Source organism: Passer montanus, unplaced genomic scaffold, assembly GCF_014805655.1.
Source record: "Passer montanus isolate IOZ18808 unplaced genomic scaffold, ASM1480565v1 scaffold251, whole genome shotgun sequence".
In the NCBI taxonomy this organism is placed as follows: domain Eukaryota; kingdom Metazoa; phylum Chordata; class Aves; order Passeriformes; family Passeridae; genus Passer; species Passer montanus.
This window is the reverse complement of record NW_024367162.1, coordinates 52,596-75,534: the sequence shown is the minus strand read 5'-3', so window position 1 is coordinate 75,534 and position 22,939 is coordinate 52,596. Positions and strand designations below refer to the sequence as shown.

At 51.3% G+C, this 22,939-nt stretch overlaps 2 protein-coding genes and 1 long non-coding RNA gene across 8 annotated transcripts in view; 2 read left to right on the top strand and 1 right to left on the bottom strand.

The window, feature by feature from the left end:
* The window catches only part of ITSN1 (intersectin 1), a 108,581-nt gene extending 94,991 nt beyond the window's left edge, over window positions 1–13,590 (top strand). For 2 of the 5 annotated variants that reach the window (XM_039711879.1, XM_039711875.1), the window contains 11 exons: window positions 819–940; window positions 1,406–1,512; window positions 2,289–2,565; window positions 3,261–3,359; window positions 4,272–4,439; window positions 5,768–6,040; window positions 6,539–6,660; window positions 7,742–7,824; window positions 7,924–8,007; window positions 8,472–8,645; window positions 9,653–13,590. In XM_039711879.1, the coding sequence (XP_039567813.1) occupies window positions 819–940; window positions 1,406–1,512; window positions 2,289–2,565; window positions 3,261–3,359; window positions 4,272–4,439; window positions 5,768–6,040; window positions 6,539–6,660; window positions 7,742–7,824; window positions 7,924–8,007; window positions 8,472–8,645; window positions 9,653–9,801 (1,658 nt within the window). In that variant the 3' untranslated portion in view covers window positions 9,802–13,590. The remainder of the gene's footprint in view (window positions 1–818; window positions 941–1,405; window positions 1,513–2,288; window positions 2,566–3,260; window positions 3,360–4,271; window positions 4,440–5,767; window positions 6,041–6,538; window positions 6,661–7,741; window positions 7,825–7,923; window positions 8,008–8,471; window positions 8,646–9,652) is intronic. The other 3 variants (XM_039711877.1, XM_039711876.1, XM_039711878.1) reach the window with 3 other exon arrangements.
* LOC120503405 lies at window positions 13,155–15,301 on the bottom strand. 2 transcript variants are annotated; one of them, XR_005627736.1, is made up of 4 exons: window positions 15,247–15,301; window positions 14,594–14,728; window positions 14,005–14,125; window positions 13,155–13,286 (listed from the first exon to the last, which is right to left on the bottom strand). It is a non-coding gene; the product is annotated as an uncharacterized LOC120503405 (long non-coding RNA). The 2 variants fall into 2 exon arrangements; XR_005627737.1 differs by having other exon boundaries at window positions 14,005–14,074.
* Window positions 15,302–17,972: 2,671 nt separating this feature from the next.
* Window positions 17,973–19,350, top strand: DNAJC28 (DnaJ heat shock protein family (Hsp40) member C28). The gene has a single exon (XM_039711886.1). The coding sequence runs from the start codon at window positions 18,052–18,054 to the stop codon at window positions 19,147–19,149; it is 1,098 nt and encodes a 365-aa protein (XP_039567820.1). The 5' UTR covers window positions 17,973–18,051; the 3' UTR covers window positions 19,150–19,350.
* Window positions 19,351–22,939: the final 3,589 nt, after the last annotated feature.

Here is a 22,939-nt window from a genome sequence, read left to right as displayed (position 1 = left end):
AATAATGGCCTACAGAAGAAAGAATGGAATTAAATGTTTTATCTAATTCAGAGTAGAAAAGAAAATTCAAGATTGTGGAATAGATATAGAAATCCTCCCATCTGAGGGGATCCATGCAAGGGGGGTTTGCAACACTGAAAGGACAGAAGTGATGGGACAGGAGCTCTCAGTGCCCACCTTTCAAACAGAAAGGAGAACAAAATGCAGCCCTTGGCTCGGCCCAGACATCAGTGGGGCTCTCCAGTGAGCTTTGCATTGCCTGGCTCGGGCCCTTCAAACATTTGGGAGCAGTTTTTAGTTGAAGTGTGAAGGAAGAGGCCCTGCAGGCCCTTCTTGAGCAGCATTTCTGTAGCAGAGGGCTCAAGGTGAACCATCCATCAGCCGAGGGGGTCATTCCAAAGTGCCCCTCACTGCAGCTCCTCCCTCATCCCCTCTGGGACAGCTCTGTGCTTTCCTCACACCACATGCAGTCCTTTCCCCCTTTTTCACTGCCAGCCATGCACGTGGGATTGGAATGACACAGCCCAAGGGGTTGGGGGCCTCCAGGGAGAGGCTGGGAATGGGCAGGCAGAGGTGAGGGAGACTTTGAGGCCTGGCCACCAGGGAAGAGCTCACACACAGGGATGCCCTTTGTTTTAATACATAACAAAGGTGTTAAATGGAATGTTTGGAGTCTCTGAGATGAAGCTTTGCTGGGGCTGTGCCATGAGAACAGCAGTGGAGGGAGCAGGGCAGCAGCAGCTCTGTTCCTGGGCTGCTGTGGCTGTCAGTCCCTGTGCCACAGCCCCTCTGAAGGATGCTGCTGCTGTGTTTTGCAGGGTGTGCAGACCTGCACCTGCTGGACATGCTGACCCCCACCGAGAGGAAGAGGCAGGGCTACATCCACGAGCTCATCGTCACCGAGGAGAACTACGTCACCGACCTGCAGCTGGTGACAGAGGTGGGCACGGGGACAGGGGTGGGGCACTGGGGACAGGGGGGCACTGGGGACAGAGGGGGGCACTGGGGACAGAGGTGGGGCACTGGGGACAGGGGGGCACTGGGGACAGGGGGGCACTGGGGACAGGGGGGCAGCTCAGCAGCCTTGGGGTCTCCTCCCCAGCCAAGCCAGCCCTGCACTGTGCAAAGATCCTGCACTGCCCTGCTGGCCTGCCTGGGGCTGTACTCCTTTATCTGTATTGATACAGACAGAGACAGAGAGATACAGATACAGAGATATTATCCAGATCAGAATGAACCCCAGCACCCCACAAACTCAGAGTATTGCCTGTTAAAGCCCCTCATACCTGAGGGTCTCCGTAGTCCCAGCCATGCCAGGGGACACCACGGATGTCAGGGACATGGGGTGTGCTGGGTCTGTCTGTACTTTCCTGGGCACTCTAACTGGCCTCTTCTCACTCCCCAGATCTTCCAGAAACCACTGATGGAGTCTGAGCTGGTCACAGAAAAAGAAGTTGCCATGATTTTTGTCAATTGGAAGGAGCTGATTATGTGCAATATAAAACTACTGAAGTAAGTTGGTTTTTATCCCCACACTTCACAAAAACAGAACCCTGGGCCTCTCCCCCTGCTTCTCCTTTTATCTGCATGAAAACATTTGCCACTTACACAAATCCTAACCAGAAGGGCCCCGTGTTTCTCCTTGGGGACAAAGCAAACTGGGGGCAGTGTTTGCTGTGAGCTGGTGAGAAGAACCAGCAGTTCCCTGCCATTTGCACTCACTTGGCTCCAGTGCTGCAGAAGGCAAATCCTCCTCTGCCCTGAAGAGCAGGGCTTGCCAAGGCTTCCCACAGGGCAGGACTTGCTTCCAAAGGGTTTGTGCCCAGGGCACCCCTCTCCAAAGCTCTGGGTGCTGCTGCCCCAAATCACTGCCAGGGAAACTGAGTGAGGGCACAGTTAAACCTGCACCTTGATAAGCAAAAGCATTATTAAAGTTATTTTCTTTCCCTCCTCAGCTGCTAATTTTCACTGAACCTGCAGGGATTTTACAGCTTTGTAATATCTCCTTTTTTTTTTTGTAAAATGTATTTGAAAATGGCCCACAGGTTGAAAAGTTGTGGGACAAGTGACAATGAACCTTTCCTTAGGAAACCAGACTAAAAAGTGATGGACTTTTCCCTGCCTCACTCACACACCAGTAACTCTTTCTAAGCCAACAGAAAAGGAAATTACCCTCCTCTTCCTCTCACCTGTGATCTGGCATTGCATTAAGGTCAGGCAGCAGCTGGGTGACCAGGAGAGGGAAAGGCATTGAGGGTGCAGCCTGCTCATTTATTGCACCCCTGCAGTGAATCTTTGGCTGGTGTGTTTATGGCTCTCTGGGTGTCCATAATGAATGAGAACCCAGCCCTTTGTCCAACCCGTGCCCTGCTGCTGCTCAGGGCCCTGCGGGTGAGGAAGAAGATGTCTGGGGAGAAGATGCCGGTGAAGATGATCGGGGACATCCTGACAGCACAGCTGCCCCACATGCAGCCCTACATCCGCTTCTGCAGCTGCCAGCTCAACGGGGCCGCCCTCATCCAGCAGAAAACCGATGAAGTGCCCGACTTCAAGGAGTTTGTCAAGGTAGGAGAAGCAGCAACACCTGGGAATTCTGGGCACCTTCTCACCTGGCTGATCCGCTGAGCAAAGGAGGCCCCACCTCGAGGGCTGGGTCCCCTTCTGGGCCACTCACTTGAAAAAGGACCTGGAGGGGCTGGAGCATGTCCAGGGCAGGGAACGGAGCTGGGAAGGGGCTGAGGCTGGAGCAAAGGAGGCTCAGGGGCCCTTGTGGCTCTGCACAAGTCCCTGGCAGGAGGGCACAGCCGGGGGGGTCGGGCTCTGCTGCCAGGGAACAGGGACAGAACAAGAGGAAATGGCCTCAATTTGCACCAGGGGAGATTCAGATCAGTAATTAGAAAGATTTTTTTTCCCTCACAGAATGGTCAGGCTTTGGGATGAGCTGGAGTCACTGTCTGTGGGAGTGTCCCAGAGGAGTCTGGATGGCCCTTGGGGACAGGGTTTGGGGCGCTGCTGGTGGCACTGGGTGATCCTGGAGGGCTCCTTCAGCCCTGGTGATCCTGGGATTCTTGTCCAGACAAGGCAGGTGAAGAAGTGTTGTAAATCCACCAGGAGTTCTCCTACTGATGTTGAGGTGTCAGAGCAGATGTAGCTGAGGATTGGTGCTCATTTATTGCCTTCCCTTTTCCTTTCTTGGAGGAGCTCACTTCTCGGGGGTTAAACCACCTGACTAACCAGATTTTACCTCTCTAATGTTTCAGAGGTTAGCAATGGATCCTCGCTGTAAAGGAATGCCACTGTCAAGTTTTCTACTAAAGCCTATGCAACGGGTAACCAGATACCCACTAATCATTAAAAATGTACGTTCCTTTGCACAGTGATGGGTTTGGTGCTGCTTTGCTTACACTTCAGTTACAGGGTTGTTTCCTTATTTGTGTCAGGCTTTGTGACTGTGAGGTTTCTGATGTGCTTGGGAATGTGGGATGTCCTTTAATACTCGATTCCAGTGTAGAAAATTGAATAATTCCTTGAGCTTTGGCAAAGTTATTCAATATTTCCATTTGAAACAGAGATGAAGCTTGCACCCAAAGAACCAGAAGGCAGCAAGTGCTGAGAGAAAATTTAAAATTCAGATAACAGGAGCAACAAGACAACCTTGTGCTCATATTTGCCTTTCCCCTCAGAGCCACTCCCTCCCCAGGGGCTGAGCCTGGATTGTGCAGGTTCCCCCTGTGCTGATGGTGCTGGGGGATTTACAGCCCTTTCCTAACTTCCACTTGTTGCTTAACACTTCCCATCCCAAATAACACCATGGAGCATGACCCAAGGCTTTCACAGGGGATTATGAATCGGATGTTGGTGTTTAAAAGATTCCTTCAGCAGTCGTGGCTGCATTTCTGTATTTGGCTGCAATGTGTGTGCTTCTGTCAGAGGAGCCAGCAGCGTCCTGGTGCAAAGGCTGTGCAGGCAGGCCTGCAGTCCAGCTGCTCCCAAAGAGTGTTTGTCTCCCATGTCTCATGTCTGTCAAGGAGGAGAACAAACGTGGGGCTGGCTCTGCTGGCAGTGAGGCCTGGAATGGGAGCGTGGGGCTGGCTCTGCTGGCAGTGCAGCCTGGAATGGGAGCGTGGGGCTGGCAGTGTGAGTGCAGCCTGGAATGGGAGCGTGGGGCTGGCTCTGCTGGCAGTGAGGCCTGGAATGGGAGCGTGGGGCTGGCAGAGCGAGTGCAGCCCAGCTGTGGTGCCAGCAGGCTGATGCTGCCTTTGCTTGTGCAGATCATAGAGAACACCCCCGAGAACCACCCTGACCACAGCCACCTGAAGCACGCCCTGGAGAAGGCGGAGGAGCTGTGCTCGCAGGTGAACGAGGGCGTGCGGGAGAAGGAGAACTCGGACAGGCTGGAGTGGATCCAGGCCCACGTGCAGTGCGAGGGCCTCTCCGAGGTAACCGGGGTGCCAGGCTGGCCGTGGGCACGGGGACACACCCTGTGCCCTGTGCCCTGTGCCCAGCTGGCCTCCTGCACGCCGTGCTGGCTGCTGCTCGTGGTGCTGAGCCCTGCTGGGGTGCCTGGCTCCGGAGCAGTCCTGGTTCAGTGCTGCCTTTTGCAACCTCCCAGCTCCCCAGTGCTTTGTGGTGCAGTGCTTGTGGGGCTGCTGTATCCTGCACCTGACCACGATGGACTGCTTTAAAAACCAAATAGTTAGAAATATTTTCTGTGATAAAGCTTTGTATACATTTGAAAACTCAAGAATACTGATCAAGTCTCTGGAGACTTTACAAAGAGAATCCCTGCCTCCCATGCCATTTATTTCTTTATGGTTAGGTGATAAGTTTCTAGAAATATTGTGTTTGTGTGTCCTGCAAAAGGAGGGAAGATATTCTGATGGCCTTCCTGCTGTTGGTGGAGGTAACAGAGGCAGACAGATCACAACTTGATTTTCAAAGTATGCACCATTCTAGAAGGTAAAAAAATAATGAGCACTGGTTGGTTCATGAAGTAGAAGAATTGCATTTCACCTGAGGAAGTCTGACTGTTCTGGGAGAAGGATGGTGTGACACTGTCAGCACATCCAGCTGTCTGCCAGCAGGAAAGTGGCTGCTTTTATCTGCTGTAGGTGGTGCCTGCCCAGAGCAGCAGCTCCACACCCTGACAGAGCCTGTGGTGCTCGCTGCACCATCACCAGCAGCAGCCCCAGCCCTGGCAGGGAACAGCCCAGCCTCTCCCTGTTTCCTGTCCAAGGGTTTCCAGCCTGCCAAAGGAGCCCCTCCAGAGCCAGCTGCCCTGGGTGGGGAGAGCTGTGCCAAACCCTGGTGAAAATAAACCTGAAAATGGCACTTTAGGCAAGGGCAAGACTCTGCTGATCCTTAACAAGCCCTGGCTGAGTCTGGGATTGTGCCAATGGTGAGCAGCTCTAACTCGGGGTGTCATGGCCATCTGAAGTCCTCTGGGGTGTTTTAAGGGGTGAAATTCAAGCACAACTCAGAATGCAGCCCTTAAGGAAGCTCGGCCTGTGGAGAGGCCTTTGGCAGAGCTGCTGCTCACCCAGGACAGCTGCCCTGGCTCAGTCCCAGCCCTGGAGGTGCATGTGCGTGGCCAGGGGGCACAGATGCTTGTGGCTTCCCCTGCCTGCCCAGCCCGTGCCCCTGTGGCCTTCAGGGACTCTCACGGGCCCTCCTGTGACACTGCCTGCTTGTCGTGCTCGAGGCATGGCTCGTGATCCCTGTGACACAGATGGAAGCAGGACTCAAATCTGTATTTGGTCTCTTGCAGGGCAGCCCCGATTGTTTCACTTTATACAGTGCGTTGTTGTTCTTCTTCTACTTTTCGCAGCAACTCGTTTTTAATTCAGTTACAAACTGCTTGGGACCACGCAAGTTCCTGCACAGTGGGAAGCTCTATAAAGCCAAGAGTAACAAGGAGCTGTATGGTTTTCTCTTCAACGACTTCCTCCTCCTCACTCAGATCATAAAACCTCTTGGCTCTTCCGGCACAGACAAGGTCTTCAGCCCCAAGTCCAACCTGCAGTACAAAATGTACAAAACTGTAAGTGCTGCTCTGACACGGGGATGGGGACAGGGCTCTGGAGCTCCATCCCAGGGGTGTGGGCAGGAGCCTTCCTAGAGAAGAGCTTTGAAAGCTTTGGGGTTCAGGGGCTGATGGCAGGAAGGGTGGCTGTGGGCTCTAGTGAGATAAGAAAAGATGCTTTGGAGGTTTTGCTTGAATAAAACCCTCCCATGAGGGCTCGTGTGTTTGAGGGAGAGGAGGGAGAGCAGCATTCACTGCTCTCTGGGAAAGGAAACTCTGCTGTGCTTGGCTCTCTCCAGGAGTGTCCCCAGGCTGTGCAGGCACCTCTGTCTTTGTCAGCTTTTAAAATTTGCTGCAGAAATACAGGAGGCAGAGATATTCTGCTGTGACAGAGTATCACAGATGATACTGTGTGAGATACTTGGGGCATGGAATAATCCTGCTGTGGGCTGATGTGTGCTGGATGCCCCCGTGCAGACTCTGCAGTACAACTCCAGCTCTGCTGATGTTTTACAGCCCATTTTCCTAAACGAGGTACTGGTGAAATTACCCACAGACCCTTCTGGAGATGAGCCCATCTTCCACATCTCCCACATTGACAGAGTCTACACACTCCGGGCTGAAAGCATTAATGAAAGGTAAGGGCCTCTGTGGGCCTTCAAAAACTCTGGGAAATGTAGGATGGGAATGGTTGTGATGGAAACTTGCAGAGCACTCTCCAAGCTGGTTATTTTACAGGACTGGAAAATTCCTTCTTGAGAATATGGTGATCTAAAAAGAGGGAGAAATAATGATGTTTCCTGAATTCCAGCTAGACCAGTGATGAAATGGCTGAGGGTGGATGTTTAGGCTGCATTTCACATTTTATGGTAATGTGAAGAAGCCAAGAGATGCAATTCTATCTTCTGCTGTGAGCTGGGATAGTGGCAGGTGTCCCTGCCCATGGCAGGGAGTGGGACTGGGTGAGCTCCCAACCCAAACCATGAATGTCCTGTGGAGCAGCAGCTCTTCATTCGAGGTTCCAAAACTGATCCACAGCCTCCAGATCCTCCCATGTTTCCTTGATTCAGGCTTCCTTGTATGTCACAGCAGTTCTTTGCAGCCCTTGAGGTCACTCAGTAGCCCTTCTGCCTCCCTTTTTCTCTGTCAGCCTTCCCCCTCAGCCTCCTTCAGGCACAGGCTGGGATTGTTGGGATGGACTCAGTGATCCATGAGGGTCCCTTCCAACTCAGGATGTTCTGTGACTCTTAGCCATGAAATGGTTTCCCAGAAGGGCCCACTCACCACCCGTGGACTCCCCAGGTTACACTTTTAAAGTCCTGAGAGTCAGAGGAATTGGGTAGGAAATCTCAGGGCCCAAGGACAGTGGCCACCTCAGCAGCAGCCGTGTCTTGTACTGCTCCAAGAAGTCAGTTTATTTCAGGAAAACAAGGGGCTGCATGAAAGCAAACCTGTTCTTGAGACCTTTTGTTTTCTCACCAAGCATCTCCTTCTCGTGGTTCTCTTGAGCTTTCTCTGAGTGGTGAGTTTGCTGCCTTGGGATGGTTACATTCTGCAGGCGCTGTGAATTCATTAAGATCCCTTCCAGGCAGACAGCTGTGGGATGGGGCCAGAGCTTTGGCTGGGAAGGAGGGACAGCTTTAGTTCTGTCTGCTGTGCTCCAGCAGGGAAAAACAGAAATGGCATCTTGCAACTTTTTTTTCTCCTTTCCTTCTGAAGGACTGCCTGGGTTCAGAAGATCAAAGCTGCTTCAGAACTTTACATAGAGACTGAAAAGAAGAAGAGGGAAAAGGCCTACTTAGGTACAGCATAGGATGTGGGGGTCTCATCTTCTGTGGAAAAGTCCCTGGGCAGGAAAATCCCTTGGTGACATTTCTCTCTGCTCTTCTGTTCCACCACAGTTCGCTCTCAGAGAGCCACAGGCATCGGGAGGCTGATGGTGAATGTTGTAGAAGGCATTGAGCTAAAACCCTGCAGGTCCCATGGTGAGTGCCTCAGCTTTCCTTGCTCCATCCAGGGACATTCCCATTTGCCAGCCTAACTCTGCAGGGGTTCTGTCCCAGACATTACCTTGTTAAATGGGAATGTTACCATGTTAATTGTTAAATGGGTTTAATGAAGGTAAAAGAGGCAGAGGTGGCTTTGTGCAGCTGAGCCGTGGTCCTGCAGTTGTCCTGCATGAGGCTTTTGTTTCAGGCTGGCTTTGTTTCCACCACACAAGCCATAAAGTCCTGAAGGGAAGGGTGGAGGGTGCTCAGCAGAGCATTCACTGTGGTGTTCATGTAGCCCATTACAGAGGCAGTGAAGCAGAGCCTGGGATGGGGCCAGAGGCCTGGTGTGGCCAAGGTCTTTCCCAGCTCAGCTGGCTGTTGGAGCAGAAGGAAGCTCAGGAGCAGGAGCACACAGCTAAGAAAGCCCCACTCATTTCTGTTTGTTCCCATCTTCCCAGGAAAGAGCAACCCCTACTGCGAGGTGACTATGGGCTCCCAGTGCCACATCACCAAGACCATCCAGGACACCCTCAATCCCAAGTGGAATTCCAACTGCCAGTTCTTCATCAAGGACCTGGAGCAGGACGTGCTGTGCATCACGGTGTTCGAGCGGGACCAGTTCTCCCCGGACGGTGCGTACGGGGCTGCCCCTGCCAAGGGCTTTTGCAGAGCTCTTTGTGAGGAGGAGCATTCCTGCTGAGGGAAAGCAGAGGGAATGGCTGGGCTGGGAGATGGTTTTTAAAGATATCCCAGATTTGACCCTCTGTGTATTTAGGAGTCAACCTCACTCCACCCAGTAGCAGCACAAAAAGGATGCAGCTCCCTCTGGGTTTTGAGCGTTCCTTTTCTTGTGCAGTTGACACCTACAGCGTGATTTGTAATTCTGCTAAGGCTCCAGAAAGCTCTGGATGCTGCTTGCACACAGATGGGTTCAGGCAGGAGGAAGAGAAATTACTTTGAGCTCCTGTTATATGCAATAACAGTAGCAAAAATGAGCCCAGGATTCCAAACCTGATAGAATCATGGAACAGTTTGGATTGGAAAGAACCTTAAAGATCATCCAGTTCCAACCCCTTCCATGGGCAGGGACACTTTCCACTATCCCACATTGCTCCAAGCTCCATCCAGAGTGGCCTTGAACACTTCCAGGGCTGGGGATTCCACAATGAGGATTCATTCTTCTTTCATAAGCTGGGATGAACACGTGGAGCATCACAGGGTGTATCTTGGAGTCACAATCTCTCAGGCAGTGTTTGGATAGGGCTGGTGCTGGCTCATTGACCTCGTTGCTGGGCTGATGACCTGCTTGGCTCTGTCATCTCCAGCAGGTTCACTCTCAGGTCTAACTGAGAACTTTGGCCTTTGGCTAACATATCATAAAATCAAGAAGTCCCTGAAGCTGTGAGTTCCATAGTGGGTTTTTCCACTCATGGGCCCATTTAGTTTGAATGCTGTTGCTGTTTAACAAGTTCTGGCTAAATCTCCTTCTATGCAGCTTGACAGCCTTTGGCCCTCTTCAAGTGCACAACTAGAGTAGGACCAAAGGGTTGTTTTCTCTTTTGCTGTGTGTGTGTAAGTTCAGGTCCTTCTGCAGGCTCTGCTTTCCCTTTCCTGAGCACGCTGTGTTTCTGCATTCCAGACTTTTTGGGCAGGACAGAGATCCGTGTGGCAGACATCAAGAAGGATCAGGGTTCCAAGGGACCAGTGACAAAGTGTCTCCTCCTGCACGAAGTCCCCACGGGAGAGATCGTGGTGCGCCTGGACCTGCAGCTGTTTGATGAGCCGTAGGAGAGAGGGGCCAGTGTCAGAATTCAGCCAGAGGTCACTGCAGGAGGTGTCTGCAGAAGCTGTCACCGAGTCCTTGCTGGTGTGGCATCAAACTACTGCTCGCCCTTCACACGTCAGAGGGTTATCAAAGCAAACAGGAGCATCTTTGTGCCTTGATAATTCTCACTGAACACACGAATCCCAATTTAGTGAGGAGATCTCCCTCAATCTCTCTGTGTGGAACTCGGCGTTGGTTTCCTGGGCTGGTGAAACAACCCTGTTGTTCCTTGTGCTGCAGTGGGGATGGCTGGCAAAACACATGGGTGGCTGTGCTTGCTCCAGCTCGTTAATTCCCGTGGAGGAGGCAGTGTGGGTGTGTTTTGGAGGCTTCCTGAGGGTTTTCCCCTTTAGGAGTTCTGTGCCTATTGCCTAGCAGAGTGGTGTGTAAATGTGAGTGAATGGAAGGAGCAGTTTTGCAGCAAGAAGATCTCTGAAGATCTTCATGATGGTACTGAAAAGACTTAGAAAATAAATAGTCTATATCTATAAACAGAGAAGATTCTATTAACATACCACTTCATGACTTGTGTTGCCCCTGAAAATAAAAGCTGTCCAGGCCTTCTGCACAGAGATGAATTGCACTCCAGAAGAGTCCAGCCCTCGGTCCCTGTGGAAGTTGCTGTTGTCCCCAGGACTGTAAGTGCTGGGGCAGGAGGCCAAGGGTGAGGCACAGAGCCCTGCTGGTGTCGTGTGTACCTCCTGGGTACTCCTGCACTGCTGCTGCCCCCAGGCTGAGCCTCACCTGCAGTGGGGAAGGAGAAACAATCGTGGCTCCAGCTCAGGAAGTGAAGATCCAGCCTGCAGGGCCTGGTGTGCCCAGGTACGGAGCTGAGCCGTGCTCACCTGTGTGCAACCAGGACACGGGGGCTTGGGGCAGCCCTGGGGGCTCGGGGCAGCTCCAGGGGCTCAGGGCAGCCCTGTCCTGCAGCTCCCACGGGGTGGCTGCTGGATGTCACCAGAGAGCTCGTGGTGCTGCAGAGTGGGGAACCCAAAGCCATCCGGGGAATGCCAGGGCTCTCCATCCCTTTCACTCCATGGATAACAAGGTCCAGGCCCACGTCCCTGTTTGGCAAAGCTCCTGGCTCCAGGCGGGCACAACGTCTGCTTTCCCTCAGGCACACGTGTGAGTGCTCTGCTGAGTCTGGACTCGGGGGGACAAAAGATCCCTGAGAGTCAAATTCCTCTTTGTTGTGCTTTGATTCCTTTTGTTCATGCCCTGCCACGCATCCACTGGTATTTTTGTAAGGACTTCATTCCGGATGGGAGGTGCCAGCCCGTGTCATTCGCATGTGAACGTTCTCGTGGAGCTGTTGTTAGGTTTTGGTGTTCCTTGCATGTCCTTTCAGTACTGGTTCCCACCTCTCCTGTGTCGGCGGTGTTCTCTAGCACTCCAAGTCTTATTGGTTTCCATTAGGAAATTAGGATATATCCATAACAGGTAGGTAGATCAGTATGGTAATAAGTGTAAACTGTGCTGGGAAGTGTCTGTGTATTATAATTTCCTAAAAGACCACTGTAATGTTTCAAGCAATGGGAAGGAAAAAAATGTATGTTGGAGGGACAACAAAGTTTACATTTCATACTTTTCAGAATCGCTTTATTATTTATTTATTGAAGATAGTGTAGAATTTTGTATCAGAAATGACAGACATACTTATGTATTTTTTGAAACAAAACAGAGATACACACTTTAGTTAGAAACTTTCAACTGACCACATTTTAGAGGGAGTGTGACTTCCTAGGCATGCATTTGTTTACCACTAACTGGCTGAAAACACGATTAAGAGAACTTTAAGTTTCTATTTTTCAATGTTGTTAAGAAAATTGTTTCAATTAAAATATGTAAATAGTACTAAACCCATGCTTTCCTAATTCCATATCAATACATTTTATTAAATATAATGTATATGAAAATACACATTGTTGTGGTAGGATAAAAAAAAGTGATAAAATCTATTACTGGAGTACCATTAAATGTCATTGTCTAACCTTTTATTGCTGTCCTAATTTTACTCAGTGCTGCCAACAGGGTGAACATTCATTTCAGTGTTTCACAAGTAGCATCACTTTGTTTGTTAATAGTGTCATTTCACCAGCATCAATTACAGTGACAGCTGAAATGGCCAACAGGACCAAAAAAATCTCGTGGCAGGAATGCAGGAACCTTGGGCAGGGATTTGGAGGGAGCCCCAAGGAGCTGCAGCTGCCTGAGGCTCATTTGGTGCTGGAAGTGGGGGACTCTTCACTCAGGGCCCCTCTCAGACTGAAACCCCTGTCACAGACATCAGAGAATCCCACAATGGTTTGGGTTGGAAGGGACCTTAAAGCCCATCCAGTGCCACCCCTGCCATGGGCAGTGACACCTTGCACTGTCCCAAGCCCCATCCAACCTTGGACACTGCCAGGGAGGTGCTGTAGCAGCCTGTAGGATTGCCCTGGTTTGGGGAATTGTGACAGAATAAGCACGAGCACCTTCCCAGCCCCACGGCTTGGGATGTCCCACTCCCCCCGGATGCACAGCACTGAACTCCTGCCACGTGCCAGCAGGGGTTACTCAAACATTGATGGGGAAAGGCTGGAGTTTGGCTCACAGAGATCCAATGAGTCCCTCATACTCAGCCCAGTGCTAAAGGGGAAGCTCATCCTGTCCCTGTGCACGGAGGACAGGCTCTGCCCATGCCCTGGTGACGGTGTCACTGCCCTTGGAGCTCGGTGGCACATCAGCACTGCCAGCTTCCCAGAAAGAACTGAGCTTCCTGGAGTCACAGAATCCCCAAATCCCCGGGGCTGGCACAGCCCTGCCAGCCCAGGCAGTGCCAGCTGTGCCCCATGGCCACCTTGTCCCCAGCCCAGAGCACTCAGTGCCACCTGCAGGGGACACTGCAGGGATGGGCACTGCCAAGCTCCCTGGGCAGCCCCTGCACTTGGAAGTGCTGTAAAATAAAACCATCCCCAGGCTGGCCTTGGCTCAGAGATGCTGAGAGCCTGCCTGGGGCAGAGCTGATAGAGAGAGCTGGGCTGGAAAGCCAAGAGAGGCTGCTCAGAGCTGGGCAAGGACTTGGGCACCTGGGGCACAGAGCCTGAGGCTCTGAGCTGACACTGAGCCAAACAGCTGAGTCATTGCAGCAGGCTTTTTTCTAGATGCACTTAATTATTCAGTATTTTCTCAATGTGAGTTTTTATGAGGGCACTTTGTCAATGCTCATTGTGCAATTTTTTTACCCTTTAAAAATAATTCAGTCACTTTTTGTTACGTGTGAGGAGGATTGGGGTGGGAAACATTGTGGGTAATGGAGTTTTTTCTTACATACCTTCTCAAAACTGAGATGTGACAACTCCAGAGTCTGACTGCAACAGCAGTGCCTGGTTCCAGACTGCTCTGCTTGTCACAGTGAGATCTTAGTTCATTCAAATCCAGCAGTCAAAGCTCTTGAAACAGGGAGAAGCTGGGAATCAGGAGAAATTGCTCTGAGGGTTTGCTCTGTGCTCTTGCTTTGTTCAGCCTCTCCACTCCTGTCCTACATGCACATTGCTGTATCCAGAGTTCAGTACATGTGATTACTGTACATATAGCACAAAAACAGCTCTGTTGTCATTGTCAAATACCGAGTAAATCTCACAGAAAAGCATTTAAAGGCACCCGGTTTTGTTTGTTCATTTAAATATTTTAAAAGAAGGAGTGTCCTCAGGAAATTATTCTTCTGTATGTAGGATATATTTAGAATATCATTAAAAAAATAAAGAACTGCAGTGAGAGTCTGTTAAATGGCCCTAATTACTTGATGGAGTTGTCAAAGGCTCTGCTGTGACTGTGGGTCAATTCCTTGGCTGCCTGTAAAGCTGCCAAAGGGGCACTGTCCCTGGATTTAGGGACCAGGGGACACAGGAGGAGGAGAAGGTCGGGTGCAGGACCATGGTGCTGGTCCAGGGGCCTGGCCCTATCTCCAGGGAATCACAGGATGCTTTGGGGGGGTCTTTAAATCCCACCCAGTGCCACCCTGCCATGGCAGGGACACCTCCCACTGTGCCAGGCTGCTCCAGCCCCAGTGCCCAGCCTGGCCTTGGGCACTGCCAGGGATCCAGGGGCAGCCCCAGCTGCTCTGGGCACCCTGTGCCAGCCCTGCCCACCCTCTGAGAGCTGCTGCTCCCTCTTCCCCATCTCACCTTGGCTTTTTTGTGCACATTTTGCTTTTTGCCGAACAAATAGTATGGATTCATTTCCTTTTCCTTTTCTCTTTTAAGAAAACCAGAGAAAAATTTTACTGTCTGTAGGATTTGTATGATCCTAAAAATTATGAAGACATTATAAAAGTTATCTGACAGTGGAAGAAGAAGTTACTCTTTTTTTTCAAGAAAATGCAATTAATTTGTATTGTTCATTTACAGCACATTTAACCATTCCTCAGTGAAACAGCTGTACTGTGAAGATGGCTCCTTTTGGTTTTTAAGGCATTTGTAATAGGTATGATTCAGGCAGTACTGTTTCTCATAATGCAATTTTAACTGACTTCAGTTGCTGTGAATGTCTTGTTTCCTCAGTCACTCCTGGTTAAACAATTTTATTTACAGACAAGGTATAACTAAACAAGAGTCCCTAAACTGTGCCCCCTGTGTGAGGCCTGGTGCTGTTCCAGCTGTGGTGGCACAGCTGGTGTGGGGCTGTGCAATGCTGGACACAGCTGAGACTGGGCTTGTGCAAGTGAATGATGCAAGAAGAAATGCAAGTGATGCAAGAATAACACTTAAAGTTTACCTGTGTGCTGTCACATTTCTGAGAATGCTGGAGAAGAGGGAGATGGAGTCAGGAAATCTGCAGATGAGTCGCTCTTCCCTCAAGATCTCTGCTCCTGGCACGGGGACAGCACCCAGGGAGCTGCTGGAGCTGGGCCTGCAGGGATTTAGGGTGGATTTTAGGGAAAGGTCCTTCCTCAGAGGCTGCTGGCACTGCCCAGGCTGCCCAGGGAATGGGCACGGCCCCGAGGCTGCCAGAGCTCCAGGAGCCACACCAACACGGAGCACAAAGACAGACAGCACTGAAATTGTGTCCGTGCCCTGCCAAATGCCCCCGGACAGCGGCCCCAAGGGGTGGGCTCGGCTGCATCGCCACACGGCTGCCCCAGGGTTAAATCCCTTGTGCTGGTACCGGGGCGGGGGTGCGCGATGGGACACGAAACACACGGGGTTCAGCCTCTCGGGAGAAATAAACGAGTGTTTTACGCTATTAGGGAGAGAAAATTACTTTCGATGGCACTTGTCTGTTATACATGGAATTCAAAAGGCATGACAAATACTAGAAAGGTATAATTAGAAATACATGGGGCTCAAAAGGCATAAGGAGTAGTTAGGAGCAACATCTCTACTGACAAAATAATTAAGAAAAGAAAAACTGTGCTATAAAATACTTACACAGTTTTGTCACTTGTTGTCCTCATTCTTTTTAAACTTTTAAATTTGTTTCCTGATTTCCTTGGCTTGCCCTGCATCCTTTATCCAGAACCTCCTCTGGGAGCGGTGCGTGAGAGGAGACAGATGCAGTGTGGTTCTGGATCATCTCTTTTCTCTCCAGTGTTCCCCTCTTGGCACAGCTTTGAAGTGCCAAGCTGCAGCTGGGAGCACACCTGATGTGGCCCAGGCCTCTCCTCTGGGCTGGAGCCCTGCAGGGCAGCTCCACCATGGACAATTCCATTTCCCATTGCAGGAGTCTCCTTTGGTGTGGAAAAGAAAGGAGAACTGGGGGTCCCCTTCTCCTTGTTCATCTTCTCAATTATTTCTGTTGTCCTCCAGCACAGAGGGATCCAGGGAGCTGCTTCCTCCAGACAGGCAGCAGCTCCCTCGGCGCTGCTTGCCTCCTTTGGGACAGCTCCCTGGAACTGCCCTGTGCCCTCAGCAGAGCTGTGTCCTCATCTGCTTCCCACTGGGAGAGCCCTTTGTCCTCATCTGCTGCCATGGGGACATGTCTTGGACATGACAGTCTTCCCCAAAGACAGCTCTTTGTCATATTTGCCTTCTTGGCAAAGCTGGCTGTTGCTGCTGTTATCCTGTTGGGACAGCTCCTTGTCACTGTCACCCCCCCCCTTGGGACAGCTCTTCCCTGTGGTAGTCTTGGCCCTGGGATGCCTGCTGGTCATTCTGCTTGGCCCCTGGGGAGGGAATGGTGGCATTTTCCCTTTGGACAGCTCCAAGGCACTCTTGTTATCCCCTGGGGAGAGCTCGGTGTCATCTGCCCTGGGCACTCCTGTTTCTTTAGTTCATCTTCCCACTATTTGTTCTCTTCCCACTGGCACACTGAAGACACACACCTCCAGCAGGAAGGTGCACACAGCAGTGTTCTGGGACAGGGATGTGTACTCCTGATTTCATGAAACATTTTCCTCTTGGAAAAATGAACAGGGGCAGCTCTACGTGCAGACCAGCCTGACTTTTGCCAGCCCCTGGGCTCACAAACAGGAAAGAAAACCTTATTGAGCTGCAGTGGGATGGAGAGTTATCATTTTGGACCGGGAACTGCTGGGTATCAGCATTCTCTTTGTTCAGCTGGGCAGAGGTGAGACATGCCCTCAAGTACTTCAATCAGAGTGCAGCCTTAACCAGGAGAGGTTTGTCTTTCCTCACATTCCCTGCTGCCTGGATGCAGAGCTCCCCAGCCCACCTGGGCCATGATGACAATGCACAGCCCCACTATGGCACATCTCCCCTCACACCCCACTATGGCACATCTCTCCTCACAGCCCCACCATGGCACATCTCCCCTCACACCCCACTATGGCACATCTCCCCTCACACCCCACTATGGCACATCTCCCCTCACAGCCTCACTATGGCACATCTCCTCACATCTCCTCACAGCCCCATCATGGCCCATCTCCCCTCACACCCCACTATGGCCCATCTCCCCTCACACCCCACTATGGCCCATCTCCCCTCACACCCCACTATGGCCCATCTCCCCTCACACCCCACCGCGGCACATCTCCCCTCACCCCCCCCTATGGCACATCTCCCCTCACAGCCCCACCTTGGCACATCTCCTCACATCTCCTCACAGTCCCACCATGGCACATCTCTCCTCACAATCTCCTCCCAGCCCCATCATGGCACATCTCCCCTCACAGCCCCACTATGGCACATCTCCCCTCACAGCCCCACCTTGGCACACCCCTCACGTTTCCTTCATGGCACATCTCCCCTCACACCCCACCACGGCACATCTCCCCTCACGTTTCCTTCCCTCCCCTCACGGCCGCGGCGCCGCTCGGGCGCCCCCTGGCGGAGACAAGCACCTCTCACCTTCCTCCCTTCCCTCTCCACTTTCCCCCTCTCCCTCTCTGCCCTTCTCCCCTGTCTCTCCCACTCCCCACTCCCCGACCCTCCCGTCTCGCCCCCTTTCCTCCCATCCCTGCCGGTCCCTTCCCGTCTCTCTGTCCTTGAGCGGGGGTCACAGCGCGGCCGTCCCCTCCCCTTCCCGCGGCCCCTCCCCTTCCTGCGGGGCCGTTCCCGGCCCGTTCCCGCGGCCGCCCGGCGGCACCAGGTGAGGCGGGCCGGGGTCGCGGCTGCGGGACCCCACGGAGCAGGGAGGGCGGGAGGGGGCTGCTTCCCGGGGGTCCCCATCAACCCCCCCTTCCCGCATCCCAGGGGGATCGCTGGGTTCACTCTGCCGGGGAATAACCCTCCTTTCCCAGCTGGCTCCCTCGGGGGGTGAGGGTTGTGCTTACGGTTCTTTAAGGACAGGTTTATTGAAATCGGGGCTACCGAGTTATGAGAAAGTCACTTTGGGAGCGATAATTGAATTTTAAAAGTGTGTTTGTTGATCATTCTCTTTACGTAGTAGTTATGTGGGGTTTTATGGCCGCAGAGCAGCTGGGGCTGCCCCTGGATCCCTGGCAGTGCCCAAGGCCAGGCTGGACACTGGGGCTGGAGCAGCCTGGCACAGGGGAAGGTGTCCCTGCCATGGCAGGGCTAGCACTGGGTGGGATTTAAAGTCCCTCCCAGCCCAAACCATTCTGGGATTCTGTGATTTCAATATTAGTTTGTAAAACAAAAAAAAACCCTGCTAAATTTTAGTAGGGATTTCTTTAATATATCAGGCTAAAGATAAGACTTATGCCCTGGAAGTTCTTTAAATAAGATACTTAACATGATTTTTGCCCAAATGTGCCTGTAGGTTGTTTATAATGTAGCTGCACGTGAAGAAATCCGCCGTGGCTTTGTGTCATGCTGAGTAACAACATGGGGCACTGTTTCATGGGACGGGGAGCCATGATTCCAAGGAAGCTGAAGCCGTTTCTCTGCAGGATGTTTTCGGGTTACAAGCCCAAAAACGATGTCAAGGACTCTTACAAAATTCTGGAGCTGGAGGAAGGCTGTTCCCTCGATGACGTCAGAAACTCCTATCACAATCTTGCCAAAAAATACCACCCGGACAGCAGCTCCGGCATGGCCGACTCCAGGGCCTTCATAAGGGTGGAGGAGGCCTACAGGGTTGTGCTGGGCGACCTGGCGGCCAAACAGAAATCCGACGCCGGCGAGGAGGAGGAAGACCAGTTCAAATCCAAGTCCCTGCAGCACAGGCACTACCTGAGCTTCGAGGGCGTGGGCATCGGCACGCCGAGCCAGCGGGAGAAGCAGTACATGCAGTTCCGCGTGGACCGCGCCACCGAGCAGGTGCTGGAGTACCGGCAGCAGCGGCTGGAGAGCCGCTACGCCGGCAGCGACCTCAGCCGGGCCAAGGACGTGCGGCAGAGCAAGAAGGTGAAGATCACTCAGGCCGTGGAGCGGCTGGTGGAGGACCTCATCCAGGAATCCATGGCCAAAGGAGACTTCGACAACCTCAGCGGCAAAGGGAAGCCGCTGCAGAAGTTCTCGCACAGCCCGCACATCGACCCCATGACGCACAACCTGAACAGGATCCTCATCGACAACGGCTACCAGCCCGAGTGGATCCTGCTGCAGAAGGAGATCCGGGAGACCATCGAGCGCCTGAGGAAGAGCATCGTGGCCTCCAGGAGGAAGCTCGGGGAGCCGATGACGCTGCCGGAGCAGAAGCAGTGGGGCCGCATCTGCGAGCAGTTCGCGGAAGACATCAGGAAGTTGAACAAGAGAGTGGACAACTTCAACCTGGTGGTGCCCATCCTCAGCAGGCAGATGGTGCACTTCAGCACCGACAAGGAGATCCTCCGAGCGCGGAAGAATTACGAGGCCGTCGTGGAGAAGGTTTCTGATTCAGACACGAAGGAAAACGGGCGGGAAGAGGGCAAAAGGTTTGGGTGGAAGTCTTCTCTCTTGAAGTGGTTAAAACTTACACCGAAATAATTTCACGCTAATTCCTCTTGTCAAGGTTTTGAATGCACTTTATTAATGGAATATAGCACTTGAGAAATTTCAGGTTCACTGAAAATGTCAAATTCACACTGTTACGGTACTTGAAGGAAATTTGGTTGTGTGATGAGCATTTTCATGATAAATAATTGAGTTATTTTTAAATATTATTAAATGAAATGTGCCAGTTTGGGTTGTGGTAGAGTTAATTTTTCTCTCATCGTTAGTCTGGGGCTGTTGGGTTTGGGCTGGAGGCAGTGCTGACCATTCCAGGGTGTTTTTATTGCTGGGCAGGGCTTGCACAGCACCTTTTGTGCCCTTCACACCTCCCCAGCCCTGGGCAGCTGCTGGCTGGGTCAAACCACAGCAGCAACAAATCAGTTCTTCCCTTGCAGGTCACTTTCCTTCTGCTGAAATCCAAATTAATGCTTCATTTCAGCACAGGCTGTAATCACTTTTACAGGCTCTTATCACTTCAAAGGGGAAATGGAGGCATAAGAATAGCACATTAAAGTGGAGGCAAATCTCTTGCTGGGCCCTGCTTGACCTTTGCACTTTTATTTCAATACTTACAACTCATGAATTTTTGGCAGGTTCTCTGCATATTTTTTGAGAGTACATTCACCTCTTCAAGGGTAAATTCAGTGGCTGTGAAGGGAGGGTTCTTGGCTTGGAATGTACACGTGCACAAGTCCATTTCTGCATCTTTAACACAGAAAGCAGTCTTGGAAATTTATTTATTGGTGAACACCCCCTGCCACGGGCAGGTACACCTTCCAGCTCTGTGTGTGAATGTTTATTTTCATAATTTATTCTTGTTTATAACAAAAACTGTTCATTAAAGATACTTTTCTGAAGGTCCTTTGACACGGTACCCTTGAAAACCTCAAATTTTGCTTCATGTTAGGATCTGCAGGAATTGGATCAGAATTGCTGTTCAGACAATCCAGTGGATTTCAAGGGCAAATCAAATTTATGCACAAGGGTAAATAGAAGCCAGTTTGCAGGAAATGGGACCCACTTTGGCTCACGAAGAAGCATCAGCAGTTCCAGTAGCAGAGGTGCCATAAAGGGTGAATCAGCAGACTGAGGGATTTTTATGTTCTTCTTAAAACCACTCGGGTTTAAATGGGGCAGGTGTGACCTGCCCGAGGCACTTCAAATCAGCCTTGCACTGATGCCATCAGAACCTGCCAGGCACAAAAATCCACTTCTGCAACATCTACAGTGACAATGGGAAAAATAATTTCCACTTTAATGTTCCCTCATAATTTATTCTTGTTTATAACAAAAACTGTTCATTAAAGATACTTTTCTGAAGGTCCTTTGACACGGTACCCTTGAAAACCTCAAATTTTGCTTCATGTTAGGATCTGCAGGAATTGGATCAGAATTGCTGTTCAGACAATCCAGTGGATTTCAAGGGCAAATCAAATTTATGCACAAGGGTAAATAGAAGCCAGTTTGCAGGAAATGGGACCCACTTTGGCTCACGAAGAAGCATCAGCAGTTCCAGTAGCAGAGGTGCCATAAAGGGTGAATCAGCAGACTGAGGGATTTTTATGTTCTTCTTAAAACCACTCGGGTTTAAATGGGGCAGGTGTGACCTGCCCGAGGCACTTCAAATCAGCCTTGCACTGATGCCATCAGAACCTGCCAGGCACAAAAATCCACTTCTGCATTTACATTTACATTTACAGTGACAATGGAAAAAAAATAATTTCAATTTTCATGTTCCCCAGGTGTGTAGAGGAGTTCAGTGCTTCAGGGCTTGTCTATAATTTTGTTGCTCTTAAGAGCAGTGTTTAGGCAATACTAAGGAACATCAACTACTGCACACAGAAAATCCAGGGGAGAATGGCCCTTAGAAGGAATTCTTCTGGCTGATACTGGACTGTTAATTTGGATTTGATAAATGTTATTTTATGTCTGTGAAAAAGTGTGCAGCCATTGCTGACCCCAGATCCAAAACCACGTTGTTTATCCCCAGAACTTCCTATTTGTTTGTCTAATGACCTTGTGGCTTGAATGGCTTAAGTGACATCTTAATATGAAGACAAAAGATTGTATAGGTATATAATTTTATATTTTATGAAGATACAGTATTTGAGGTATCAGTTTTTCTCAGGGTGAGGAATCTGTGTCATGCCCAACTGGACAAGCGGGAATGGCTTGAAACTGAAAGATTTAAACAAAGTCCTGAGAATAAATTTCTCCCTTCTCTAGGCACTGTAGATGTTGAGTCCTGCTGAGGATTTCTCTGTTTCAGAGCAGTAACATCTCAGGATGAACCTGGAGATACAGAGAAGGCTCTGAGGAGAAGGAATAAAGGAGAAGTGGGAGCATCTTGTAAAAGAAAGACGTAAAAATCTTTATTCTTAGTGCCCCTCTGAGGGAGCAGGGAGTGTGGTGTCTCTGGGCTTGATGAACACGGTGTGTACGTGTAAGTTAAGGTTAAAAAGGAAGCAGAGGGGACTTTGAGCACAATCTGACTCTTTCACATCTGTGAGATGTTCCCTCTAATCCTCAAAAGGCTGACTTTGATCCCGTTCTTTTCTTTGCTTTTATTCAACATCACTCTTTTGTCACTTACTTGTTTGCCGTTTTGGGTGGGTAGTGCTCCACACTGAGCTTATTGACGTGTTTGTTACCCCCATGTTGCTTGTCCTTTCAACCCACACCACTCCGTGGCTGATCCTGTGAATTAGAATTTATCCACATTTTTATTAGTTCCACTTAGTTTCATTAAACCAGACACCAGACTGGGGTTTGAGAGCATGTAGGGGTGAACTTTATCCATTCCAGCATGGGAATGACAACACTGTTGTGAAAAACGCCAGCTTCACAGCCCTGAGGGGTCGTGAGGGGCCGTGAGGGGACCCTGAGGGGCCGGGAGGGGATCGTGAGGGACTGCGAGGGACCCTGAAGGGGCCGTGAGGGGCTGTGTGGGGCGGCTCTGGGCCCTCAGGTGCCGTGAGGGGCCCCGAGGGGTCGTGAGGGGGCCAGGAGGGGTCCGTGAGGAGCCCTGAGGGGCCGTGAGGAGTCCGTGAGGGGTCGTGAGGGGCCTTGAAGGGCCCGTGAGGGGACCCTGAGAGGCCGTGAGGGGCCCTGAGGGGTCCGTGAGGCTGTGAGGGGTCATGAGGGGGCGTGAGGGGTAGCAAGGTGGGAAGAAGTTAGTTTTCTGCTGATTAAGGGAGCAATAAATTCTCTGAAAGATTTAGGTGTCCTGTGGCTTCTGTCTGGTGCGAGTCCCTTCTTAAACAAATATCTTGCACAGCATAGTTTCTATTTTAACATTATGTTATAACCTAAATCTATCTTTAACACACTACTTAAGAAAATTAATACAGCGTAGCTTTCTAGCATAATACAATATTTATTTTAATACTTGCGAAAAGCCAATCATAAAATACACATTTTTCACACTGTGCTGTTCCGTGGGGCAGCGGAAGAGGCTGGGGGCCATTCACAGCCCTGAGGGGTCGTGAGGGGCCGTGAGGGGACCCTGAGGGGCCGGGAGGGGATCGTGAGGGACTGCGAGGGACCCTGAAGGGGCCGTGAGGGGCTGTGTGGGGCGGCTCTGGGCCCTCAGGTGCCGTGAGGGGCCCCGAGGGGTCGTGAGGGGGCCAGGAGGGGTCCGTGAGGAGCCCTGAGGGGCCGTGAGGAGTCCGTGAGGGGTCGTGAGGGGCCTTGAAGGGCCCGTGAGGGGACCCTGAGAGGCCGTGAGGGGCCCTGAGGGGTCCGTGAGGCTGTGAGGGGTCATGAGGGGGCGTGAGGGGTCCTG

Coding starts and splice junctions, on each gene's coding strand:
- DNAJC28 (XM_039711886.1), top strand. CDS start 18,052: ATGCTGAGTAACAACATGGGGCACTGTTTCATGGGACGGGGAGCCATG.